At 34.3% G+C, this 27,519-nt stretch overlaps 2 protein-coding genes and 1 long non-coding RNA gene across 4 annotated transcripts; 2 read left to right on the top strand and 1 right to left on the bottom strand.

The window, feature by feature from the left end:
* Nucleotides 1–717: 717 nt before the first annotated feature.
* On the top strand, nucleotides 718–3,340 carry LOC130719705 (protein MAIN-LIKE 2-like). The gene is made up of 4 exons (XM_057570318.1): nucleotides 718–868; nucleotides 1,890–2,137; nucleotides 2,306–3,055; nucleotides 3,143–3,340. Exons 1-4 carry the CDS (start codon nucleotides 718–720, stop codon nucleotides 3,338–3,340), a joined length of 1,347 nt encoding a protein of 448 aa, XP_057426301.1.
* A 12,648-nt stretch (nucleotides 3,341–15,988) lies between these two features.
* On the top strand, nucleotides 15,989–17,192 carry LOC130721521 (uncharacterized). The gene is made up of 2 exons (XR_009013486.1): nucleotides 15,989–16,651; nucleotides 16,854–17,192. It is a non-coding gene; the product is annotated as an uncharacterized LOC130721521 (long non-coding RNA).
* Nucleotides 17,193–21,398: 4,206 nt separating this feature from the next.
* On the bottom strand, nucleotides 21,399–26,828 carry LOC130721247 (alpha-galactosidase-like). 2 transcript variants are annotated; one of them, XM_057572011.1, is made up of 16 exons: nucleotides 26,593–26,828; nucleotides 26,351–26,435; nucleotides 25,404–25,462; nucleotides 25,243–25,299; nucleotides 24,206–24,240; nucleotides 24,008–24,111; nucleotides 23,845–23,920; nucleotides 23,686–23,744; nucleotides 23,517–23,582; nucleotides 23,330–23,413; nucleotides 23,037–23,101; nucleotides 22,830–22,912; nucleotides 22,630–22,720; nucleotides 22,465–22,514; nucleotides 21,734–21,874; nucleotides 21,399–21,649 (listed from the first exon to the last, which is right to left on the bottom strand). In XM_057572011.1, the coding sequence occupies exons 1-16, from the start codon at nucleotides 26,759–26,761 to the stop codon at nucleotides 21,560–21,562; spliced, it is 1,314 nt and encodes a 437-aa protein (XP_057427994.1). In that variant the 5' UTR covers nucleotides 26,762–26,828; the 3' UTR covers nucleotides 21,399–21,559. The 2 variants fall into 2 exon arrangements, with proteins under 2 accessions (XP_057427994.1, XP_057427995.1); XM_057572012.1 differs by lacking the exons at nucleotides 22,465–22,514; nucleotides 22,630–22,720.
* Nucleotides 26,829–27,519: the final 691 nt, after the last annotated feature.

A 27,519-nucleotide genomic window follows, 5' to 3' on the forward strand; every position in this document is an offset into this window, starting at 1 on the left:
TCGCCAAAACCAAAAAATGCGTGTTTCCTTTAGCTTACGCCATGTTGGCGACGTAATTTACTTCCTTTTTTCTCAAGCCATGTTGGCAGCTTAGATCCCAGTGTACTATAGGATGCGTGTAAAGGCATTTAAAAGACACACTTAGCTCTCATACTTCGAGCTCGGTGTCTTGTGGACTAGTGGACTGGGCGAGCCCCTAGAGGGGCAACACCCAGTGTGTAGCCCGCCCCGAGGCGAGGGCCTAGCCTTAAGTTGGGCCTCAGCTTCGAAGGCCCAATTGGCCCAGTATGTAGTACCCAAACTCTATAAATAGGAGGTAGTTACCAATTGTAAGGGACTCTTGGCTCATTTTATGAAATTACGCATGAAATTCAGCATTCTCTCTCTCATTCTCATTCCCTCTCTAGCACAATTCTCCACACTCCAGGTACTATACCTATCCTCAATGTTCATTCCTAGAACAATATTCTAGTAATGAACATACTGGTTTCTCGAATTAAGCTTTCATTGATATCACATCCGAATCGGTTCCAGCTATTCCACCTGATCATATATACACTTTCATGAATTTAACTTTAAAATAATGTGAATTTTACTCTAAATTGAGAGATTAATTTTAGAGGAAAATAATAAATAAAATAATGGACTAAATTTTTTTTTTGGTTACAGTGAGTGACTAAAGAAACCACAGGGCTAAGGAAGAACAGGAACACCATCATGGTGAGGACGAGGACCACAATCCTGAAGCAGCAAGTTATGGCATTCTCCAAATGGAGAGTCGAAACAATGTTCCCCATATTGGAGATCCAAACCAATTTTCGCCAAATAATCTGCCAAGTTATTGGTTTCATGCGGGGTGTGCTGGAAGGTGATGCCACCATGATCAGCCTGGAGCCGGAGAATTTCAGAGGCCCAGCATTCATAAACGATGACCTGCTATCTCCTGGGAAAGAAGGAGCTGGACCACTTCCTGAGCATCTGACTCGACGATAAAAGCAGTGATCATATATATACTTTGACTAAATACCGATCTCGATAACCCACACAATCGTTAGAAATAAAGAAAAACAGAATGTTAAGAAAATTTTGTAAGAGTTTATAGAAGATGAAAATGAAGTGTTTCAGCTATAATAGGATTTTTATTAAAAAAAACGCACACACAAATATATATATATATATATATATGTATATATAAACTTGCAATGTAAATTAATTAGTTCATGGCTAAACCATATTTTTGTCACGTAAATTGTGTGAATGTAACAAAAGACAGGATTTGTGGACAGTAAAATTTTAACTTGGTTCACAAACGCAAATTCATTTCAGGGAATTGTTATTCAGACCTCCCACTCTTATTCAGACCCCTCAAAATTGGCGAATTGTCTAAAATGTCTCTGTTTAAAAAAAAACTTCCCACTTTCCCCACTAACTCCCCCACCCCCCTTCTCCCACTTCTCCCACTTCTTCAAACTTCTGAAACCCCCCCAAACACATTTCACTCATTCAAAATCTCCCTCCCTCTCTCACGCATATTCTCCATTGCCTCCGCCGACCGCCGCCATCGCCAGTGACACCGCAACCGTGTGGAGTCGCCGCCACCCCCATCGCCACCTTCTGCTGCCAACAGCCCAACATTCTTCCCGGAACCCAGGTTCGTTACGCGACCCGACCCATTATGTTATGGTTTTGATCGCACCTTGTAGATGCGTCTGTGTCGTAGCTTGAAGGTGTGTGTTTATAATGCACGCACCTTAAGGGTGCGCTTGATACGCACCCTTAAGGGGCGACACAGACGCACCCTGAGAGTGCGTCATAGACCCTTATCTGTCAAAACGTCAATGCTATGTTTTTGTACTGTTTTGAGTCTTATGTTTCCAATGTTGGTTCAGATATGACAAGAACAAAGAATTTGAATGTGCCACCGGCCAATGAAAGGAGAATCCCCCCCCCCACGGCATCGGTACGTAAGGCTCGTGAAGTCGCTGCCCTACAAAAGAAAGAAGAAGCACGTAAAAGGCGTGACGAGGCAACCCGTAAAAAGCGTGCAGGTAGTGCAACGACTGCTGCCAGTGCAGTACAGGAGCCTGAACCTGAACAAGTACATGAGCCTGATGATGATATGGTTGATGCAGAACAGGTTTCTGGTGAAGGAGAGGAGGAGAGTTATGCTGAAGAAGAAGAGGAGGGTTCTACTGAGGAGGAGGAAGAGGAGGAGGACGGGGATGCACAAGCGGATCAAGGTGAGGAAGATGATGATGATGACATATTCTTTCCTGGGGGGCCTTATGACAATACCTTGCTGAAGAGCTTCAAGCAACATATATCACTGGAGGTGTGGAAGCATTACAAGAAACCTGCTGAAGTGCTTGATAGGGGTGTCTTGAAAACCTACCACCATGGGAATGCTATGCTTGGGAATGATAAGGAGAAGCATAACGATGTGAAAAAATGCTTTTCGACTTATGTAAAGGGAAGGGTTGAGGCTGCTGGTCTATTGCCTTTGTTGACATGCAACCTTCCCTCTGTTGACAAGACCATGCTAACAGCGTTTGTGGAGAGATGGCAGCCGGAGACATCCTCTTTCCATATGTCATTTGGGGAGATGACCATCACACTGGATGATGTTAGTTCTTTGCTACACATTCCTGTGAAGGGAAAATTCTTCACTCTCCCAGTCCTGACTCGTGAGGATGCATCCAGTGCATTGCATAAACAGCTTGGTGTTACACAAGCAGATGCTGAAGAGGAGATCCGAAAGACCTTAGGACCTTATGCTCGTTATACATGGTTGTTGAAGGTGGCTGAGGACATGGCAAAGGAAGAAAAGACCAAGAAAGCTGCTAGAGCCTTCTTGCTGCGTTTGGTGGGGATGACGATCTTCTGTGGGAAGACAAACAACAAGGTGTATGTTGCATATTTGGGGATGTTTATGGACTTGGAAAAGGTTGGGGAATATGCATGGGGCGCCATGACATTGGCTTTCCTTTATGACCAGCTGAAGGACGCCACCAAGGTCGGCACCACTAGTCTTGGAGGATACTTAAATCTGTTTCAGGTATGATTCTACAACTCTTATTTTAGTTAAATTGTAATTAACGTAATTTAAGGTATCACATTTTGATGTATGATTATTTGATTACAGGCATGGATATTTGAGCACTTCCCTGCTTCATTGTTTGATAGAAACCTGAACAGGATATACAGTGAGAAAGACCCGCGAGCTTGCAAATGGGTCACCAAGAGAGGGACTGTGGACCTGCATGCGAAGAGGCTAATCCTAGATGACCTTAGGGATAACAATGTTATATGGACTCCATATGACGGGCATAGAGTGGATTGACCCTTTCAGCAGGAGTATCTTTACAGTGGGTGGATTCGGCATTCAGGCATCATCCGGCCATATCTGCCAGAGCGTGTGTTAAGGCAGTTCCATATGCTCCAGGATCAACCCAATTTACCACCGGCAAACATTCCCCCTATTGAGGATATTGATGAGAGGTTTGAGAACATGGCTCATTGCGTGGCTGCACAACATACTAACACTCCAACGACAACGCCTCGCTACTTTGAGTGGTACAAGTCAATCTCACACCGCTTTGTGGCCCCTCCTGAAACAAGAGGTCCTGTGGCAGTAACTCTTGTGGTAAGGATCAATAATTTAATGACTAGTTTGATTTTGTTTATGTTATGAAACTTGAAACCAGAAACAGATCTTGAACAGAAACATGATGAACAGAACCATATCCAAGAAAAGGTATTTATTCATAATTTTTTGATGATACATTACAAAATTTTCGAACATACAAGTACAATGACCCCTAGACCCTAAGTCCTAACTCTAGTACTTGACATATACAAGTACAATGACCCCTATATGGGATACAACCAAGAAGAGGCAGTCTTCTTCTTCTTCAGGTCTCTTTCTTGGCTTCTGTGATCCTCTTCATTGTCTTCTGCTCCTCGGCATTCCGGATGGATCCAGTGCAGCCACCTGAGCCTGGGTGAGCCTTGATGTTTCCATCAAAAAAAGGAGACGCCGGAGGGCATTTTCTATTGGAGCGTGTACCTATTCTATTTAGTAACTTTGAGTACTTTGAACAAGCAAGGATGAGCAAGGATGGTCACCCCTACATTAGCAACTTTGACACTCTGAATTTGAAATTTCACCTTCAAAGTACTCAAAGTTGCTAATGTTGGGGATAACATCTACATGACCCCAACCACTCAAAACCGCCTAAAAACAAGACATAAGAAAAGCATAGAAGAGGAGGGGAGGAAGAAGAGAGATTTTGTGTGAAAAATGAAGGATTGGGAAGCCTTTTTATAGAGCTGCGGTGACTTAGGTTGTAACAACGCATTTAATGACTTATTTAATGAGTTTTACCGGTTGTTGACTCATGGTCAATGGCCGGTGCGTTTTTAACGCACTCTCAAAGTGCGTCAACAACGCACTCTCAGTGTGCGTTAGTGTCGCACTCGGAAAATGAGGTTCAAACTGCGACCATCATGCAATTTAAAGGTGCGTTCGAAATGGGTAATTTCGGGTTTCAGAAAATTCTTTCGGTCTAAATAGGGGTGAGGGGGGTCTGAATAACAATTCCCTTCATTTCAATACAGAAAGCACATATTGTAAATAATATATTACATTATATAACAAAGTAAAAATATGGTTTATGGATAGACCAATTTTTACAATGATCAACCATAAAATTGACTATACAATAAAGAGACGTTACCCCATAGAAGGTGTCTGGCCTAGTCCGTTCTGAATGAAGTAGGTTCTAACTTGATCTATAGATATGAAGATCTCTCTAGTTTTGTTCAACAAGACGCGAGAAGCTTCACAACCACTTATATTCAAAAGAATGAACATGCAAAATGCAAGCACAATTATCATTGGTAACTTGCCAGAGAATGAAAATTACATAACCATAGTACCACTATAGATAAAGGTGTATATTTCTATATAGTATGGGTTTCACAAAACCAAAGCTATTAGTTCAATAGCTTTGATATTGAAGCAAATTAATGTGTCAAGATGAAATATAGAACAGGTACAAGTAGAAAAAAGTGATGTGTTCTAGTAGTTAATGCTGGCAATTTATAGAGAAAATGAAAATGAGTTTTGGCTAGTGCCACATTCCCAATGCCCCAACTTGTCAACTTGATGGGCATATAATATTGACTTTTATCCTTAGTTTCTAATACCGATACATTATTTTATTGCTACTCTCTCTTTCAGTTTTTGTTTTCTTAGACCAAAGAATGTCGCTTTGTTGCAAACTTGCAACAAAACAGAAATTTTGGGTGGTAATGATGTGTCACTTTCTGGTTTGCGAATTGCATATAAAATACATAAACTCAGGTTTTGCCTACTGTGGGTCAGTTTTGAACTGACCCATGGTGGATCATTTTAATCAGGACTGTTGGATTTAATCTTAAACTATTCAATGATTCAGATTCAAAACATAAAAATGGTGCAATGGCCAAAACACCCCTGAATTATTCTCTGCATCCTTCCTTACTGGTTTGGCTCTGTTGTGCTCTTCCTCCCTCTCCACCTCAGTTCCGCCGCTGCCGCCACAACCTCCACTCGCCAGTGCCGCCGCCACCACCATGACAGAAGCCACCACTCTTTAACCTCAACCACCACTCCCAAACTCCCCTTCTTCCTTCTTCAGCAATTTTTCAACAGATTTGACCCACCAACATCAATTTTCTCAAATCTGATAAAACACGATGTGCAGATCTTGATGAATCAACCATGATACTATGATCCCACATCCCCACGGATCACCATCACGATTCACTCTCTTCATGTTGCAGATCCTCTTCCCGTCATCCTCTCTCCCTCATCAAACCCCACAAACAAAGGTTGCAGCTTTCCTTTGCCGGTAGCGGAGATGACAGATTCTGTTCAAGGAGAGTTTAATGTGATGATGGTGGTGCTAGATTTGGGGTTTTAGGGATGTTGGTGATGGTAGTGGTACTGGATTTGGGTTTTTAGGGTTTTTTATCTCTAGATCCCCAATTTCCTTATCATTTGACGGCGGAGGCGGCGTTTTGCGGTGATTCGCGAGGTGGTTGACAACGTCGGAGGAGACACAGTAGAAGTGGTGGGACTCGTCGGCGACGGCGCTGTTGCTGTGTTTGGCGGTTCCAGATTTGGGGTTTAGGGTTGCAGATCCCCAATTCTTTTATCCTCAATTCCAAAAAAATAGCAGCAACATCAAACAAAATCTACCTTTCTCCATCGTGGTGAGGAACAATCAGTGGAGATGCTTGTGGCACCACGGTGGTGGGGAGCGGTGGCTTAAAACACCGCTGCCGAAGACAAATGGGGAGAGGTGGTGGAAGAAAAGGAGAAGGATGGAAAGTGAAAAATAAGTTTGGACAATTTTGTAATTTAGATGGGTAATAGTAACTGCACCACAGTGAGTCAGTTTCAAACTGACCCACGCTAGGCGCAGCCATAAACTCAAGGATTGGGTCGTTGTAAATACCCATTCATATCATAACAATATAAGAAAATTTTCTTTCTTGTAGTAGAGACAAATTAACTTAAACATGGATTTTTAAATAAAGTTGAATTTTTCCCTATAATCATAAAGACTAAGACAAAAATCCTCCAGAGAATAATTTGAGGACAAGAATAAAGATAACTATCCACACATACACACGTGTGTGTCTCTCTCTTTCTATATCTATAAATTTTTTTCTAACTTACTCTCACTTATTTTTCAGAAGTGGTAAGTTAACATTCAACACCGTTCTTTTAGAAAAAAGAATCCAATCCTTTTTTTTTACAAAAGTTATTGAGGTCAGGTGTATTAATGTAATTTAAATTATTTATGTTCTCAAGACAACCCTTTGTCATTCCCAGTTTCTCTCCCTTTAACTTTCTATCATCTTTTTGTATAGATAGATGTCTTCAATCCTAAAACCATGAAAACCGCCCATATGCATCATGCTTAGCATTTCAATGACCACTAGATTTCTAACTCATAGCTGCTCCAATTAATTTGTCCTATACAAATTCACTTAATTTCATTGTCCACATATCTTCGTCCTATAAATATCGTTACAAATATTGTCATAGTTGCTCCAATTAAGGCTAATTTAAATCACCGCCCACGGATTCACGATCTCTGTCTAAACAAGAAGAGTATCTATAGACAAAACACATCAAGCTAATGAGAAAAGCATAATCCATAAAGGTAAAAGAAAATTATTTTTCTAATATTCTAAATCATATATATGAGAGCGTATCAAGTGAGAACAATGTTTATTGTGAGAGATGATAGCATTAAATTGTGACCGTATGATTTTACATCAATGGTCGGCCAAGATTAAAACATAAAGTCATGTAACTTTTTTAAAAAAGTGAATTTTTTAAAAAGTCACATGATCATTAATTAACATTTAATCTTAAGCACTCATGTTAGATCAAACAGTCACGATTTAATGCTTTTATCTTTCACTATAAACATTGCTCTCACTTGATGCGCTATATATATATATATATATATATATATATATATATATATATATATACTAGCGGAATTACCCGTGCCCTGCACGGGTGACTTTTGTTATTTACAATTTAAATTTCATGTAATATTATGTTTTGTATCTTTTTAGTAAATATATTTTAACAATTGTTTCAACTATATGTTCTTAATAGTGATAATTGTGTATTAATCTACCACAACTTTTTACTTATAAATTTTTACTTATTTAAATATGAAAAAAACTAAATATTTTAAATTATAAGACTTAAATTCACTCAAATTTTTATATATGCATTAAATCAGTATTTAATTTTTTAATAAATGTTTAATTATTAATATTTGATTGATTATTTTTCATATCAATGTTTCTATTTATAATAGCAATAACACTAATAATAATATATATATTTTGATTCAAAATGTTTTGTGAATGTGCATTTCCTTAAAGGATTTCGCCTAGGATTCTGGCCCGGGTTTGATCCCCTCTAAGAGCAACTCCAACGCAGGTTGCTTAACCTGGTTGGAGAAAATAAGATGCATTGCTTATTTTTTGGAAGCGTTGGAGCTGGCTGAGCTGGCGTTGCTTAGCCCTCAAAGTTAAGGAACGTTGCTTAGCTTCCTTCCTTCTTCCTTTTTATTATAAATATCATATTTTCTCTTTCATTCAACAACTGATTGCAGTTAAAAAGAAGAGGGAAACAATGATCAATGAGAAGAGGCAGAATAGGCAAATTCCAGACTTGAATCAGAAAAAAAAATTCCAAACTTGAATCAGAAACAAATTCCAGACTTGAATCAATTTCTTTATTATGAGATGAAATTAGAAACAAATTCCAAAAAAATAAAAAAACCCAGACTTGAATCAGAAACAAATTCCAGAAACGATTTTTTTGTTACACTTCTACAGTAAATCAACTGAACACAAAAAATTAAAATTAAAACCCACAAAAATTAAAAAATGAAATTACAGGCGTGGAATCTTCGATCGGTCTTTGATTCGCGTGCATAGAGGTGCTTTGTGTGCTTGCATGTCACCGATTTGGTCCTGAAACCTCTGATGGCGGTGGAAACCACCGATCTTGACCTATGAAACTCCGATCGCAGTGGAATGACAGTGGAAACCACCGATCTGACCTCTGAACCACCGATCTGAACCTCTGATATGCCTCTGATCTGGACCTCTGAACAAGACGGCTGAAGTGAAAGGAAGGAGAGGGAACTAGGTTTATGGCGCCCTCTTCGATCTGGGTTTGAGAGGAGTGGAAGAGAGGCTTCGATCGGCGGTTTGAAGAGGAGAGGAAGAGGGAGGGCGGCGGTTTCTCAGAGCAGAGGAAGTGGTTTTCTCAGTGAGTGAAGGTGGATCAGAGCAGAGGAAGAGGGAAAGAAGCTTTCGACCAGAGTAAGAGGGAAAGAAGCTTCGAGAGAGACAGTGAGAAGAGAGTATGCGGTTGAATGGATGGATGGAGAGTGAGAGAGAACAGAACCTTCGAGAATGGTGAGAGGGGTGAATGCGTTTGGTGAGAAGAGAGTAAATGTTGTTTTTAAAAGAAATGTGTGAGAGAGATTGAGTGAGATTGTCGTTTTGAGGGCGATTAATTCAATATTACTTGTCGTTTTTGTGCAAAATATAACTGTTTGACCCAATATGAGGAAAAAAAATTCAAAGCAAAAAAAATTAAAGTGGTGGGCTGAGGATTCGTTTGGCCCTTAAAAAGAAAGAAAAAATATTTAATTAATAAATTAGTTGATAAGATGATTAATTAGTGGTTAAGTAATCAGTTATATTTTCAAAAAGAAAGTAATCAGTTACATTGAATTAATTTTTAAATTTAAATGTGAAATAAAAAATATAAATATAAGAAGTACAGTGGGACCCTACTAAAAGTAAAATAAGCACCCTTGCATTGGAGCAAAATCAGCATGGGTTGCTTATGAGTTGCTAAAATCCTATGTGGCAATTTGGGCCCACAAAAATAGTGCTTAAGCAACCCAACTAGCAACCTTACATTGGAGATGCTCTAAGGGAAAATATAATACATTTGTGGTAGGGACATCACTACCGTATCCCGAGTCAGATTAGTCACGTGGGGCCCTTTTCCCCCGTGGTGACTGGCGGCCAAAGGACAAAAAAAACATGTAACAACAAAATGAAACCCCACTTAATAAAACTCAAATCAAATCATAGGACAAAATCGCCAGATTAAATAAACCAAAATAATAGATAATTTACGAAAATTATTTAGATCCAAAGGCTTCTCTTATTTTTGAATAAACTCTCATGTGACTATTACTTTTAAGTTTGAACTCGTTCCCCTTTTTTGTCTTTGGCTCTTCCATCATACCTTTGATAACCACCGCCTACCAGGGACGATGGAGGAAAAATTCATTTTATCAATCCAAGCAGATAAATTGAAGGATGTTCGTCTTTCCCCTTCATGATTTAAAAAAGGGGTGAAACAATATATGATGGTGAATAAAAAATGGATGAATAAGTAAATAATAGGATCATGAAATAGGGGTGTTCATAACCGAACCAAACCAATTAAAACCGCTCAAATCGATCCAAAAAAACCAAAAACTGAAAAATCGAAAATCGCAAAAACCAATATTTACGCTAATGGATCGGATTGGTTTTCAGTTCACATGTTCTAAATCGTACCGATCCAAACCAAACCGAAAGTATTTATTTATTTAAATTTTGACATACATAATTACCCATTTAACCATACTTATAATATTTTATTCCATGTATACCCAAACCTTTACAGTAATGTGTTTAACATTTTCCAAGTTATGAGACATATGTCTTCTTTTCATTCAGCGAAAGTGAAACATATCAGTGCGTACATAATTCATTTCTTACAGTATTGATGTTAGTGTTAAGCATGATATCTTGTCTCTGTAACTTTTACAGTGCTTCTTGTTTTATGATTTTATTTTCTATTTCGTTATGTATTTCAAAATTTTTACTTTCTTTGAAAAACTGAAATCCAATCAAATCCAAACCGATAAAAATTGGATCAGATTTGAAAAAAAAAGATTGGGTGATTAAATTATAAAACCGAAACGATCGGATCGAATGAATTTTTCCTTTAAAATCAAATCGCGATCACCCCTATCATGAAACATGAAATAAATCATTTTACACAACAAATAAAAAAGGAGTGAATAAGAGGATAATGTAACCAATAATAAACTTATCATATTACGAATTTGCGATCATATAGTGGTGGGGGAGAATTATAAAATAAAAAATGGAAATAAAACTCTGAAAACAATAAATCAAAATAAGATAAACACAATGCCACAAAGAACGGGTGAAAGAGAATGTTATAGATTAAAGAAATAATATAATGTGAGAAATGTCTCAAAAGAGCAAATGAATTCTCTAACCAATGCACATGTATAGCAAAATTAATTATTTTTGCATTAAGATAAAATTAAAGCATTACCTTGCACATGATTGATAAATTATTTTTCTCTATAGTTGTTTCAAATGAAATAAAAATTGAAGGTGAAAGTTCCTTATCATGAAATTGAATAAAGAATTGAGAAACAGAAAAATGAAAGGGAGGAAAGAGAGGAGTATGAAAAATATGGAAGAAAGTTGAAAATACTTACCATCGAGTAGACGAACGGAGAAAAAAACAGGATGAGTTTTTTTCATAAGAAATTCCAAAGATGAGAGGAAGAAGTATAAGATGAATAGGAAATGGAGGAAAATGAAAGTCCTTGCCTTGTTTTCGAGGAGGTATGCACAAAAGGATGCTGAAATATTTTGATTTATTAATGTTTAATTTTTTCCTAAAATAAAATATTCATTATTGGTCAATGAAAAATTAATCAGAAATTAAACATATCAACAAAATTATTTGCATTAAATGATCTAAGGATTCATTAATTAAATTATATCAAAATGTTATAGATTAAATAAATAATGTGAGAAATGTCTCAAAAGAGCAAATGAATTTTCTAACCAATGCACATGTATAGCAAAATTAATTATTTTTGCATTAAGATAAAATTAAAGCATTACCTAGCACATGATTGATAAATTATTTTTCTCTATAATTGTTTCAAATGAAAGAAAAATTGAAGGTGAAAGTTCCTTAACATGAAATTGAATAAATAATTGAGAAACAGAAAAATGAAAGGGAGGAAAGAGAGGAGTATGAAAAATATGGAATAAAGTTGAAAATACTTACAATGGAGTAGACGAACGTTGAGAAAAACATGATGAATTTTTTTTCATAAGAAATTCCAAAGATGGGAGGAAGAAGTATAAGTTGAATAGGAAATGGAGGAAAATGAAAGTCCTTGCCTTGTTTTCGAGGAGGTATGCACAAAATGAAAAATTAATCAGAAATTAAACATATCAACAAAATTATTTGTATTAAATGTTCGAAGGATTCATTAATTAAATTATATCAATTTAATTTCGAAAATGTAGAATATTTCATTTTGAAATTTCAATTCTTTAATTAATCTTGTCTAATTTAATTAAATTTTTTCGTTATTTCTTACAAATTATTTCATTGTTCCAATAAATTATCAATTCTTGAGCATCAAGGTTTTTAAAAATTGAATTTTAAAAGACAATTAATTATACTCATTAATTGTAGGAATTAATTAGAGCCATTAATTTCAATTATAAGAAATCAAAATTGTAGTATCTAAAATAGGAATATTTATTCAATTGCAAAATTTTCGAAAAATTCAAAATAAAAAAAATGATGCTGAAAATTTAAAAAAAATATATTTATTTTATTTTCAAAAATTTATTTGCTCATCATACTCATTTTACAACTAATCTAGTAATAATTAGATTTTAAACAATTACTATAGTAAAGGAAATTCGAATTTCAAAAAAATTAATTTATCTTTTAAAATCATTTTAACCATAATATTAAAGAAAAACAAATAAATGAATTTTAGAAAAATAAAAATTAAAAGATCCAATATTTATTTCTATTTGAAATTATTACGAATATTTATTATAATTATTTAGCATATTATTAATTAAAATAAAAGGATTGCAAGTATTTTTATGAATCTTATTTTCAAATTTGTGATATTTTTTTAAAATATTTGATATATCTTAAAAAAGAATTTCAGGGAAAATAAAAATTTAATTTTTTTTAATCAGAATTGATTATTTTCAAAAAGTTTAAATCTAATAATGAATTTTTAATAATGGATGAAATGAAATAGGTTTAGAGATGTTCATGTATTGTATCATGTTTTCGAAAATATGGAGGGGCAGAAAATAATATTATTTGGAATTTATATCCTTACTTTGATAGTTTTTATAAGTATTACTTATGTTTTATTCTTAATAAAGATTTTACCTATATTAAACTTAGCAATTAATGTGACAAAAAAAAGTGGAAATATATATTTTTGTTTTGGAAGGAAAATGAATTACTTAAGAGGAGACATGTGGCGTAGGTCTTCTAGAATAAAACCTTCTTTTCATATATATATATAGATATAGATTGAAAAATTAAAATAACATTTACGTTGAAAATTAAATTAAAAAGGATTTAAATTAATTTTATTTTCTGATTTTTTATTATTTTTGTTCTATTTTCGAATTTAATTTTTTTATTATATTAGATATATTTTCAAATAAAATTCCTAGTAAAGGTTACATAAAAAATTGAAATTAAAATCAATATTAAATATTGAAAATCTGTTCTTTCGAAACAGATGAAAAATTAAAATAATAATTACGTTGAAAATTAAATTAAGAAGTATTTTTTCCGATTTGTGATTATTATTTTTTATTTTCGAATTTAATTTTTCTTATCATATTTGTAATGTTTTCAAATATAATTCCAAGTAAAGGTTATATAAAAAATCGAAATTAAATATTAAATATTAAAAAATTAAAACATTAATTGCTGTGATAATTCAATTAAAAAGGATTTAAAATATTTTTGAACTTTTAAATAAAGGGTACATAAAAATTGGAATTACATTAAATGATATTAAATAGGGTGAGTCATGATTGTATGTTTTGACAAAAAAGTAGAATGAGTATTTTTTTTCTTGGAGGAAAAATGGATGAATATGGAGGTGTCATGTGTCATAGATCTTCTAGAATAAACCTTATTTTCATATGTATATAGATATGTGTGTGTGTAAAATTATAATGACTGAATCAGTCAAGGTTCACACACACAAAAAAAAAATTGATATAAATGAATAAATACAAAACATGGAACCGCAAAATAATTGTGAAAATGCTAGAAGAGTAAATATTTTCCATTAGCGATCTCTATTCGCCAGAAGCAAGCTTTATGGAGAAGAGAGAAACAGAGAAAGAAGCATGCACTAAATGAATAATGGAAAAATCTATTTTTAAGATTTTAGCCTAAAAATCACCTTCATGAATTTATGACAGTAACTTATCAAAATAAAAAGTAAGCACTCAATGAGAGAAAGTAAAGAAAGCACTTACAAAAAATCTATTACGTGTACTTTACCTGAAGAAATCTTGTGGCGGCTAAATGCAGTGTTATTATATTAATGAGGACGAATGGAGCTCAACTGTCATCCCTCTCTGTCCATGCAACGCCCTAAACGGAGAACCGTTCATAGTGAATGAACTTAATTTAGGGGAACATGTCACATATTTGTGTATGGGAATTCGAATCGCGATAATGTAAGTTGAAGGAGTATCATTGATGATGGTTAAATCCATAAGGGTTGCATTTATTATATCAAGGACTCCGAACTCCTCTAGGGAAACAAGATTAGGATAAATCAAGATACGATCTTATGTTTTTGGTTTCAAAAATTGTAGAACAGAGATAAAGCACATCCAGACTACCGGACAGGGCGTTTGTGGCATGCTGGAGAGGTAAGCATAGGCCCACTCCTGGGTAGGAGCGCCGGAGGATCTCCTCGAGGATAGTTGCCCACCAACTGGGATTTCACTGACTCCAAGGGGATTCGAACCCTCGACCTATGAGGAGATGAGAGTTAAACCCGAAACCAGAAGTAAGTTTTGCAACCCATATTGGCATCAAGACACATCTTTAATTTACAGAGTTCTTCACTTATTACAAGTCGAAAATAGTTTAGCATGACCGTTTTCATCAGTACAAATTCCAACCCACTCAAGAAGCAAGCTTACTAGTTCTGAAAGATCAAGATGTAAAGGGACTCTTGTTTTTTTATTTGTTGATAACATACGGTGAAATTGCAATATGATGAGAAATTAAAGACCGATAAGAAAAGATAGAGTTTGACAAACTGAAATTGTACGAGACATTGATCTTCAAATGATGGAGATTGAGAAATGGATCATATTGAAAGAGATCATTTGTGATCCGAGGCGGAACGTAACTGTGGCAGTCGAAGTCAAGAGTATGCAAGGGAAGGATCCCACTGTGGTGTCTCACAAGCCCGAAAAACAAGGGATTGTTGAAGTTAGAGACATGCAATGTAAGATCAGGCAAGGCCTTCCATAGGATCTTCCACCGTTTTGACAAGATGCAAGTCTAGACAACATCTTGTATCATCACAAATGACATTATATGAAGCATAATTGCATAGGGCATGTCACTCAGTCAGACCTTCTTTCCCTACAACCTCTCGCTCCTTCTCACTGGCACCATTTTCTCTTAATTCTCTATTAGTAGAGAAATAATACACATTCAGATAACATATGCAAGTGACGAGCTCATTAAATTTTAATTCTAGCATATACAACACATAAAAAGGATGGAAGGGGGTCATAAAAATTTCAATGCAAATTTATCTTATTTTACATGCCCAATTTTCAATGAAACAACCACCAAGGAGGGTTATAATAAGTTTCTTCAATAACATCAAAATGAAGGAAAAGAAATCAGAAAAAAGTGTGGAAATACCTTGTTTCAAATAGTATTGCCAATCCAAGTCTCCTGAGGAAGGTTTTATTGGCATCGAACTAGCCAATTTATATTAGCAGAGTGAAGCGGGATCGTGGAGGTGTTGCTTTTGAAGTTCGGATTTCTAGGATTGCTTCTTTGTCAGGAAGTGAACGTGATGTCAGCTGAACCCTTGAATGGGGCAAGAATTTAATTAAATTTGACTTAGAGTGTCCAAAGCAGTTTGCCTAGCCTCACCTTATACGATTTTCCCAGAGATATTTGTGAACGTTTTATTTTCCAAACAACATGTAAGACATGATTTCAATCATCTCATATGAAATGACAAAGTCAAGTCGGACACTGTGACTATTTCTCTTTTTATAGATATATAATATTTAAAGGGACGTCTCACATATTTAATATATAGGCTTAATTGCACTTTTGGTCCCTGATGTTTGACCTTTGTGCAATTTTAATCCCCTTTGTTCTAATTGCGCAATTTTAGTCCCCTTTGTTCTAAGTTAGTGGCAATTGGGTCCCGTCGTTAGTCTTCCATCTAATTACTAACGGTGGTTTCTATTTACACCTTTTATTTTCTATCTGCACCACCTACCCTATATTAAAATAACAAATACATAATTTATAAATTTTATTTAACCTAATACATGATAATCACAAGTACAGATTAAAATAAAATCCCCAAACCTAATATTCATCATCTTCAACCTCCATATCTCACCACTATCTTCAGCCTCCGACTCCCACACGACCACATGTCCCGACACTGTGCTATTCTCTTCACCCTGTCCTCAACCTTAGCAGTCGCTACTTCCTTCTCTCTTCTTCTCAACGCAACTGCCACTTTCCACCCACCACACTCCTCTTCTCTCCTCTCAAGCCGCCACCTCCCCCTCTCTCTGCTCGTTGCTGTTACCTCCTCCTCTTTATCCTCGCGCGGCCACCACCTCCTCTCGTGCTCGCCCGCGACCGCCACCTCCTCCTCTGCTCGCGTGCAGCCACCAGATGGAACTGGCCATGACCCAAACGCCCAGTTCTGCTTCTGATCTGACGGAGTAAATGCCTACAACCTTAGCTGACCACGACGGGGAGCCGTCCAAAGGAGTTTCCCCTCAGATCTACGCCCACTGCCCCTGCGACCATCTCCCATTCCCGATCTGTTCATCGCCACCGCGCTGCTTTGCGGCTGCGCCGCCACCACCATCTCGTTCCTCTGACTTCCGAGCACCACCGCCATTCTCTTTCCCAGCACCAAGGCAGGTCTCGATTTGATTCTCAAGCATCTGTCCCTGGTTTCTTTTTTCCTCTCTTTATTATTCTCACTCTCATAAAGATCAAACTCACAAAAAGTTTGGGTTTTTGTTTGAAATGTGTTTACTTTTCTTGAATTTGATCATGTCTGTTGTAGGGTAGTTCATGAGTCAAATGATGAGTTTCTGGCCTTTGACTTCTTCTGTTGCAGGGTAGTTCATGTGTCAAATTTGACGGAAAATTACACTTAAAACAGGTGTTTGAATTCAAGGTTCCAGGTTTGGGTTTGTAGGGGTTGTTGATGATGATGGATGAAGACATGAATTGATGTAGATGATGATGTTGGGAGATGATGATGAATTGTTCAATGGGTGAGAACACCGGGTGTTTTATGGATCAAGATGTTGGGAGATGATGATGAATTGTTCAAGACGATGAATTAATCAAGATGTTGGGAGATGATGATGAATTGATAAATATGATGAATTGTTTAATGGATGAAAATTACACTTAAAACGCGTGTTTTAATTACTGAATTTTTTTTATTTAATTTGTTTTACTTTTTATTTTCATTTATTTATTTATTTGATGAGGAATCTAAATAAGAATATTCCGTTTGAAATTGAACGGAAGCTAACGCAAACCTGATTTTCACAAATTGAAACAAAGGGGACTAAAATTGCGCAATTAGAACAAAGGGGATTAAAATTACACAAAGGTCAAACATCAGGGACCAAAAGTGCAATTAAGCCTAATATATATGAAGATAAAGATAAACACAAATATGACACATGATGATATTTTTGTGGATATGCAATTATCTCAGCTGAGGATGTGGATGTTTTTTTGGGGGTCTTTGTTTTTTTTTTCCTTTTGGGCTCTTTGTGTCCCTCATTTTGGTTGAGTTTACATCTCATTCCCTTTCGAAAGGTTATTTGTCATACTTTTTTGAAAAATATAATCATTTTTCTTTAGAAAAAAACTACTCAAAGCTAAGCTTTAAAAGTATTTCTCGTTATTTAATTTTCAAGTTTGAGTTAGTTTAGAACTTATAGAAGTATGTATCTACAGCCCTTAATTATGTTGTTAAGAAGATAAATTGAAGAGGCTATTGAAAGCAATACTCTGTTGGATGGAGAGGCTAAGGAACTCAATGTTAGCCTCAAGAGGCGGAGCCAAATCCTTGTAAGAGTTAAGTATAAAAGTAGATAATCCAAAAATCTCTCTTGCTAGGTTTTGATGATAAAAATGAGAGGGTAAGCATGACTTTTATGGCTATAACTAATGTGTTTTGCTGAAATATAGAAGGATCTACTCAAACCAAAACACAAAGCCTTTGAGATCAAGCAACAAAAATTTACTTCGTATGATACCTCAATGAACATACATCATCGTCTTATCAAAGAACATACATCGTATGATCCAAGGATGCTACATCGTCTGATAATACACTGCACACCTGTACATACTCAGAACTATAATGACCTCTATCATAAACTCAGATAAAGTATCTCCTCATGTCAGTAGACAAACCAGAACAAAAGTTCAGAGCCAACTCAAACTTTCATGGAAATATAAATTATAGTACAGAGGTTCATTCTTAATACTCTAGTGTTGCTTCTTTTGGTAAAAGTACAAGCTAGATTACCCAAGCACTAAAAATGGTAGAATAACATAAATGTAATATTTCTATCCGTTGGAAACCAAGGAATCGCTAGTGAAAAGTGAACCAAACTTCTGAACTAAATCTTCAAAAGTTATCTCCTACTTGGAGGATATATAGAAGACTTGAAAAAGAAAAGAATAACAAGAAAAAAGAGACAAGAATTGTCATCTTTCAAGAATATCGATATGCAAGCTAAAAGTGTTTTATTTTCTTTGTGATTGAAAAAATCTTAGTGTGTTTTTCATCTTTATATCTGCTTAGGGCTGAGCACGGGTCGGTTTCGGGCGGGCTCGGGTCAGATATACCGGGTTTGAACGGGTTTGCATCAAGGATATCTCAATCCATTTCCGACTGAATCAAGGATCGGATAACTCGGGTGCGGGTTGGATCGGTGGACGGATTGGACGGGTCGGTTTTCATGGGTATTGAGCCAAATCACACCTCTGGTTTGAGATTTGTTGAGTTTTACTGGGATTTGTGATGTAAGGCAGCAAATGATAGAAGAAGAGGAAGGAAAGAAGAGATATTTTGAGGATTTGGTGACTGGTCTATCTTCCATTGCTGTAACCGGACTATGGGTTTGGTAGGGAGTAAAGAGTTAACATGAGAGGTTGAAAGATGAGAAAGTGAGTTGAAGGAGAAATCAGAAAAATTGAAAGTGAAAACAGATGAGGACTCACCAATGACCACCGTCTCTTTCCCCTTTTCTTTTTCTTTCTTCCTTCTTTTTCATCTTTGTACTCCATTGTTATCCCACCCACCCCTCTTTCAGTCTCTCACTGGTACCGAATAGGTTAGTAGATTCATCAAATTGAATAGTCAAAGAATGGTCTAGAACTCTATATTAGATTTTTTATTTTTACTATATTATTTAGAAGATATATAAAAGAAAGAAAGGACAAAAGGTAGCATTCAGCTTTTTAGACCATCCCTAGTCCATATTCTCACTAGGCTAATAAATAATAATTATCCTCTCACTGACACAACCAGCCTTTCTCTCAAGCTTCTGCACTCACGTGATTGACATTTACACATTTTTTAATATGACATTGTACTCATTTCGGCCGGGTGCGGTTTTCGACGGTAGAATTTTACCAAACCCGCACCCGCCCGTTCTCACCCGTTTCAGACCATTTCATTTTTCCGTCTTATCCGCTGGACCGACCCGGACCGACCCATTGCTTCTTTTCTGTTCGGTTATGTCGGTTTTGGGTCGGGCCAGTATATTTTGCTCAGCCCTATCTGTTAGCATTACTTCGGAGTTCTTGAGCTTTAAAAACTACTATCATATATGTTGAGATGATTTTAAAGTAGATCAAACTCACACTCTTGTTAAGTCTGTAAAAGGAATTTCTATAGAGTACTTGGTTAAGGAGACGTTCTTGACTTGAGAATACTTGTAAAATTATAAGTCTTTTTAAATACTTGACTCTTGTTTGAGTAAAGTATTCGTTGGATACCAAGGTCTGAACGTAACCCAAGATGTTAGGTTGAAAGAGGATAAAATTTATTGTGTTATTTTCTCTTACCTTGATCTCTTTGTTTATAGCTCTATATTTTTGTTGCATCTAACAAATGGTTCTCTCTATAAAAGGTTATGAAAATCAGCACAAGAGTTTAATAACTCAGTTTTTGCAAAAAGTTTTAAAACACAATTCAACCCTCCTTTTCTTGTGTCCCTGTGTTTACTTTCAGTAAGTTGGTTCAACGTTCATGGATCATCACTTGGGAATCCAGGGAGAAGTGGAATTGGAGGGATTGTCATATCTTCTAATAGGAAAACAGTTGGGATGTCTTCAAAGGCAATTGAGGACTCTTGGGCGTACGAAGCCGAAGTTTAAGCGATCCTTCACGCGCTTAGTTTTTGCAAACAATTTCAGCTTCATCATATCCTCATCGAGAGTGACTCGTCCTTAGAAGTCAGTTGGGTTAACTGCAAACTCAATAGGCATTGGAAGTTGATTCAGGATTTTAATCTTATTTATCTCTTGTGTATTGAGGTGGACTTCATCGGGGTGAGCCATATATACATTGAATCAAATAGCCTAGAGGACTACTTGGCGAAAATTGGTGTTCAGAGATCCTCTCCAATCTGGGCTTCCTTTTCTGAGTTAAATGCACAGGGACCTCAGTTCCTGACTTGCCATGACATTTCTCTTGTGGTCTTCAATTGTAACTTCCTGGTTTCTATGTTGTTGCTTCCCTCCTTTCTGTTTCTATTGTTTGGATCGTGATTTCAGGGTACATGACCATCTTAAGCTTACTGCCTCTACATTTGATGCTGCGGTGTGTTGCTGATTGCTTGCAACCGTTGCTGGTGGGAGGTTTTTTCTCTTCAGTTTTGCTGTCTCTCGATGGAAGGCGTGATCTTGTTGTTTTCTGTGGAGTGCTTTGGCCCTTACTGCTATTGTCGTTGGCTGTCTTATGTCATTTGCTTCTGTCTCTTCTCTAGAATGCAGAATAGCTGCTGAGGTACAAGAGATTGAGAGGTTGATTTGTTTTTGTTATTTTGCTATTTTGTTTTCTATTTACTGTTACTTTTACTTTCTAGTCCTTCTTGAACTTTAAACTCCCACCTATTTTCATGAGAAGGTTGTTATCATGGTTTATTATCTTTAATATTTCTCTTGTTCGAAAATAAAAGGTGGTAAGAGGAGTAAATGTAGCCCAAGATCTAGGGTGAACTAATATAAATGTTGTGTGAATTTCTCTTTCCCTTATCTACTGGAGTTAATAAGTAAGATACAAATTTGTAAGTTTGAAAAGAACTTCGTCATAAACATAATTCAACTCTCATTATTGTGTTAATATTTGTTTATTTCAAATTACACAATATTGCTTATAACTATAGTTAGTCAACTAGTGCTAACTTCATCTATACCAATTCAACGATAATACAATTAATTCTTCAATTTTCATCTTTTGTTTCTTCTAATTTTTAAAAGGCGCCTTTTTAAAATGCCATAATTGTAATACATTCCCCATAATTTCCAACACGATGTGCCTAGTTTCAAGGTACAAGAGATTGAGGGGCTATAGAGAATTAAAAGACATATTACTTGAACTAAAATTGAAAACACAAATAGAAGCTCAATGAAAATTTCAGCGTGTGTATTTATTTTGATAATTACATCTATTTATTTTATCGCTCCCTCGTGGGAACATTATTTAGTTACCGACATTGCAATACATATCACAAAATTTGAACCATGGCTTTTTTTTTAATCTACTTTTCTGCCTTTGTAAACATGCTAGCTTTTGGGAGTGAGGACATACATCTTGCAAGCATGTGAAGCTAATTCAGCTGAGATCTCTCCTGAAAGTGATGTTTGTGTTGAGTGCTGCATAATTCATAACACATAATCAAAACTACAAGTATATGCATTGTAAATATTGCAAATTACAACTTAATAATCCATCTTTACCTCCCATAAATCTCTTGCATCAACTATAGTCTCTGGTTCCAGGCCAATGTCAGACCAAGATGCAGCCACTGTAGCATGTGATGAACTTCTATTCCATAACACCAGTGCTATTTGGTTACCACTGAGAGGACCAGCCCATATCTGCCACAATATCGTTCTATTATAAATTGTATTTTTTAAATTTGACACTCATTCTTCATATGGGCATAAATATAATATACACTCGTAGATACTCCCTTCGTTCCCTATTATAAGTCACTTTTTTTGAAAAAAAATTGTTACAAAATATAAGTCACTTTCTAATATCTAGGAAGCATTAAATAATTTTTTCCCAAGTTCACCCTCATATTTAATATGAAAGAGATGATAAACTTTAGAATTATTAACTTGGAAAGAGAAAATTATAGGAAAGTAAATAAGGGTAATCTAGGAAAGTCAATCATTTTCTTTACAAATTTATTACTCTTAACTACTTTTCTTAATCTAAGAGAATTAGTTATTTGTGACTTATATATAGGAACAGAGGGAGTATTAGTTACTTTGACTTCATGGGAGCATTAGTTTGTATTTTCTTTATTTGTATATGGCGTTGAGATATATAAATTAAAATTAAAATTTTATAGTGACATATGAATTGAATGCAGACTATATATCAAGAGAAGATGGTGAGAAAACCTTAACCCTAGTTTCACTCAATAACCAACATATGAAAGGGGAAGCAAGGAAACTACCTCCAAATCATTATTAGTTTTCAATTTCCTTCCTTGAACTCCTAGTTTGTCTGTAATAACACAAAAGATTGTAATTTATAAGTTCTATACCATCCATATATGTTGAAGAAATCAAGTCCTTTTATCTTTGAAGAAAGTAAAGAGTACTTTTATCTGTACTCATACCTTGGTTTACTACAATAACTTCTGAGTTGCTTATTAGTTCATGTGTGGTGTCGTCCATAGCGCGAATATCACAACCAACCAATAAAGGAGCCTATACTTAATAGAAAAATATTAAAGTATTAAACATACTGCATTTTCTTGAAAATTTACAAGTCATGGACATTTATATAAGCGTGTAATTAAATTTAGTTTAATTATACCTTAGCTAATGCCCATATGCTGAAATGAGCACGATATTCTTCTTTGGTCATCCCTCCATTTCCAACTTCGAGCATGTCAGGATCTTATATTCAAAGATCAATAACATGTATCAGGATCTTATCCAACTGATATCATATATTGTAATTGAAATCATCTGAACATGCTCGATGGCATACATAACAATCAAATTGTATGAGGTTAATTACCATTCCAATGTCCACGTCCAGCAAGCAATGCCCATTGGTCATTTGAATCCGCTATGGAAGTCATGCTAGAAGGAAGTAAAGTAAGTTCCTTAAAATGTATCAAAAAACAATAATTTCGCATGTCATAAAGAAAATGAAGTAAAGAAATTGAATAATGCAGATAAATGAAAATAAATTCTTGAGAGCTGATACTTCTTTATCATTGTTATCGTTTTAATCCAAGAAATGCTAGCTTTAAACCAATACCTTAATAAAGTGTTAAGTTAAGTGTGAACGTGAAACTTCATGCTCACCTGTTCCAATTATCCTTAATGTCTCCTGTTGTTCTCCAACTATTCCCCACACTTTGGGCCCAATTCGCAGGGTCTTCCCATCCCCTGTGTTTAAAAAACCAATTGATCATAAACAGTGTATTTTCTTGAAACATAGATTAAAAAAGAAAATGCAAGACCAATTTGACATTCTTTGTGCATGACTCACCATTCGCACATAGAGAAGAAGATTGGTCTTCCGGTGTTTAATAAAGCTTTACTCATTGGCGGATACCTGTTTTTTAAAATGTATTAAAACCTTGAAATTCATGGTTTGTACATAAACACATAGGGCCTTTAAAGGATCTATTTGAATTTAAAGGACAATAAATAAATACCTTTCTTTAACACTTATACCATTGTTTTCACAATTATCATACTTCAAGTAGTCAATTTCCTAAAGTAACATTTAAATTAGACATTAGTTAACATCGTGTATGATGTAATAAGTTGATAGAAATGAAAAATGATATTCAAATATGATCAATTTGTCACACCCAAGAAGCAAATGTGTTTGCATCTTGTTCTTCATGTCCGAGTGATCCAGGCATACGTTTACTGCATGTCAATTTTCTGCCAAAGAATTAAAATGGTCAAAAGTGTTTGAAATCATAGATATGTCAAGACCTAAGCGTAATTATGGTTAAGGTGATGTGATACCCAGCATCTGAATAGATCCCAAACTTTAAACCTTTGTTGTGAACATAATCAGCTAAAGCCTTGATTCCTGAAGGGAATGCTGCGGCATTGGGAACCATATTCCCCTACAAGATCAAGATAACTTTCAACATTAATCGATGCACCATATACAAGGAACAAAAAATGAGCATATATAAATTAAATGTAAATATAAATCACCTCTGCATCTCGATAAAGTTCGGCCCAACAGTCATCTAAAAATCATAGAAAATAATTTATGTTAGAATTACTTGTCAGAAGTAAAATATTGCGAATGTTATGAAAATTAACAAGTTCCATATTATATGTTGAATAAAGTACTTTTAATTTTTTTCAAAAAGTTAAACTTATAAATATTTCAGTCATTTAAATCTTTGCATAGTCAATAAAAAATATTTGATATTCTGTTTTTGAAATTAATAAAAAATATTTGATATTGAAAAGGATGTTGCAATATTTGTGTTGAATTATAATGAAGAAAAATAATTTATGAATTTATTTTAAATTTACTTACCATTAATAACTTCTACTTTCGAAAACAGAAAACCATCATTAATAACTTTTAGTTTAAAACTTTCTTTGAAAAAAAATTCTTGTTGACTATAGGGAGATTAAGCCTTTGTGTATTATTGAGGATGATTGGGGTTTTTGTATTTGTTGTCTCCATTATCCTATTTCCGAGCTTGGTCTTTTTCCTCTTTATTAATATTAACATATTTGGACTTCCAAAAAAATGTGTTTGTATAGATATATATATATGTGAATTTCATAATTGATATAAATGATAAACACATATAACATAAATAATAAATTTAAAATTTTAAAAATACTTTTGATATTTAGTTTGCACATCAATTGCAATCGATAAATTACTAAAAAATTACATAGTTTATGGATTGACCAGTTTTTAACATGATCCAACATAGTATGACCCTTGTTGAATAAAATTTTACATATCAATTTTACCTTTTTAGGTCATTTCATATCAAATATCATTAAATGATATGAATATAAATTAGATAATTAAAACCAGTGATAAAAAATGAAGTTATATTAAGCCATGTTATTTATCTCTATTAAAAGGTTAACATAAATAAATAAATTTTATTCTCAATTAAATTAATTTAATTTATTTTATATTTTATTGAGTAAGTATAGTAGTAATGACCTAATATTGATAGAATTATTGTTTAAAATAATAATAATAATAATAATACCTAAATTAATATACTGATACCCTAAAGCTGCAAGCCCGGTTGATACCATTGCATCAGCTGTGACAATAAACAAAATCATATAACATAAGTACAAAAATATATTGGTGAATTTCAAGCTCACATAATGTTTATAAAAGAGCTCACATAATGAAGATTATTACCTGTTTCACGAACTATGCTTTCATTGACATCACAACCAAAGTGATTCCAACTATTCCACCTAATAATACAGAAAATGAAGATTGTATAAATTCTATTTTTATTAGTCTACTTTTTTAATAAAATACTACATGCACATTTTTTTTCAGTTATTTGAATCATGTTTCTTACGAAAAAAAATTCACAAAATTATTTATACCTTCACTTTTTTGTGAGAAAAGAAAAATATTCATTATATAATTTCTGAGAACATCTCTCACAAATAAAATTACGATAAAACTAACCCCTCATCAAAAAAAAAAAAAAAACTATACATTATAAGGTAGTATCTCTTCCTCTTTTTTGATTGTATGCAAGATTTTCTTTAAAAAAAGTAAGAAAATTAAGTATATTATTTTTAAAAAAATCAGTATTACTAACATTAATCTTAATCATAAAAAATGTTAATCTTGAGAAGCCTTACTAGCTTAATAATGAAATTGTTTTGTGAATTTCTTATCTGATGATATCAGTGCGTACAAATTAAATCCTTACGATATTGTATAATCTTATTAGAGATTTAATTTCTCCTTTAGTTTTTTTTTATAATATATATTGTTTTATTTCAAAGAAAACTTAGCCCGTGTTAAAATAAAAGAAATAATTATACATATATAACTCATTTCCTTACTAGACCATATTTAATGTTAAATAAGTATTTTTTTTGAACTAAATGTTAAATAAGTAGATAAAGATGGGTGGGTGGCTATATGTGTACAATATTAAAGGGGCAATTTCATAGTGGACTCATGAACCATACTTTTATTACTAACATTTACTACATATTATTTATGATATTGTTTATGTGTTAAAATTAATTTACAAAAAAAACTATTTTATCTTGTAAACCATTACAATATTTTTCATGGTCCACATTAAAAAGGAAAAAGAAATTAATGAAAATGCTTACCCCATGGGGGGTGTCTGGCCGATTTCAGCTTCAACCTGCAAGTACCTCCCAATCACCTTCCCGGAGGACATGGATACTTCCATATCTGATAATACAATAAAGATTGATGACCCACTCTTTTTAGTGTAGATATCATAATGTATGAAGAGAAACGATAAAAGAAATAAATGTTATCATATGTAATGTGTTTGACAAGAAAAGAAAGATTCAGAGGGAAAAAGAGTGTATATGGGTGTTATTACTGTTTTGTGGCACACGATTCGGGACTGTTGGTAATAAACGGGCAGCACATGAAACACTTGAATTCAACAACACAAAAATGCATAAAGCAATAAACATTGTCTCCATGCTTAACCAACATCTCCAACCCCGGAATGAATTTTGCAATGCCATATAGCAACACAAACACATATATTATTGATAATACCTAAATGTGTATATATACCAATATATATGTATTTATGAAGTGAAGTTCCTAGTGCTTCAATGTGTGAAGTGACACAATATGTTTAGTAATTTATAGAGAAAACGAAAGTGGAGGATTTGGTTGCGTATCCTAACTAAGGAACCAACTTGCATGTTGTCCAGTAGATGATCACTAAATCCACATAATAATGTCTATCCATACACCGATATATTTTGTTGCTATCTTTTTCTTTTGTTTTTTTAAAGCTTTTTTTAATTGGAATGTCGATCATTTGCTATCTTACAACTGAAATTTCGGCTACTTCTGATTGTTATGTGTTTTACTTGTTGAATCAATTCAAGCAAATGGATTGTTGATTTCGCTACAAGTGGGAATTTTGTAAAAATATATTTAGATATTAGGATAGTTTTAAGAGAACATGTTGGGAAGATAATATAAATATAATGTATGTGCTAGAGTGATTTTAGATTGCAATATGATATATATATATATATATATATATATATATATATAAAAGATTCAAGTTGAAAGGATAAAGAACAACCAAATTCAAGGATATGTGGGCAAGGAATCAGGAGAGGATAATCTTAACGAGTTACTGCTTACTTAGTGTATAAATATTTTATTGCAATTACTTGATATAAATTTTTATTTTTATTTTTTTTTCAAAAGTAAAATAGAATTCATATAAAAATGAGGAGATATACGCGATATACACCCTTCTAAAAACGGGATCAAAAAC

Source organism: Lotus japonicus, chromosome 5 (assembly GCF_012489685.1).
Source record: "Lotus japonicus ecotype B-129 chromosome 5, LjGifu_v1.2".
Lineage (NCBI taxonomy): Eukaryota > Viridiplantae > Streptophyta > Magnoliopsida > Fabales > Fabaceae > Lotus > Lotus japonicus.

Coding starts and splice junctions, on each gene's coding strand:
- LOC130719705 (XM_057570318.1), top strand. CDS start 718: ATGGTGAGGACGAGGACCACAATCCTGAAGCAGCAAGTTATGGCATTC. Junction 2,138..2,305: donor ATATGGTTGATGCAGAACAG/GTTTCTGGTGAA, acceptor ACCTTGCTGAAG/AGCTTCAAGCAACATATATC. Junction 3,056..3,142: donor GATACTTAAATCTGTTTCAG/GTATGATTCTAC, acceptor ATTTGATTACAG/GCATGGATATTTGAGCACTT.
- LOC130721247 (XM_057572011.1), bottom strand. CDS start 26,761: ATGTGTTTGTGTTGCTATATGGCATTGCAAAATTCATTCCGGGGTTGG. Junction 24,112..24,205: donor AACTTTATCGAGATGCAGAG/GTGATTTATATT, acceptor TTGATCTTGTAG/GGGAATATGGTTCCCAATGC. Junction 23,921..24,007: donor GGGATCTATTCAGATGCTGG/GTATCACATCAC, acceptor ATTCTTTGGCAG/AAAATTGACATGCAGTAAAC.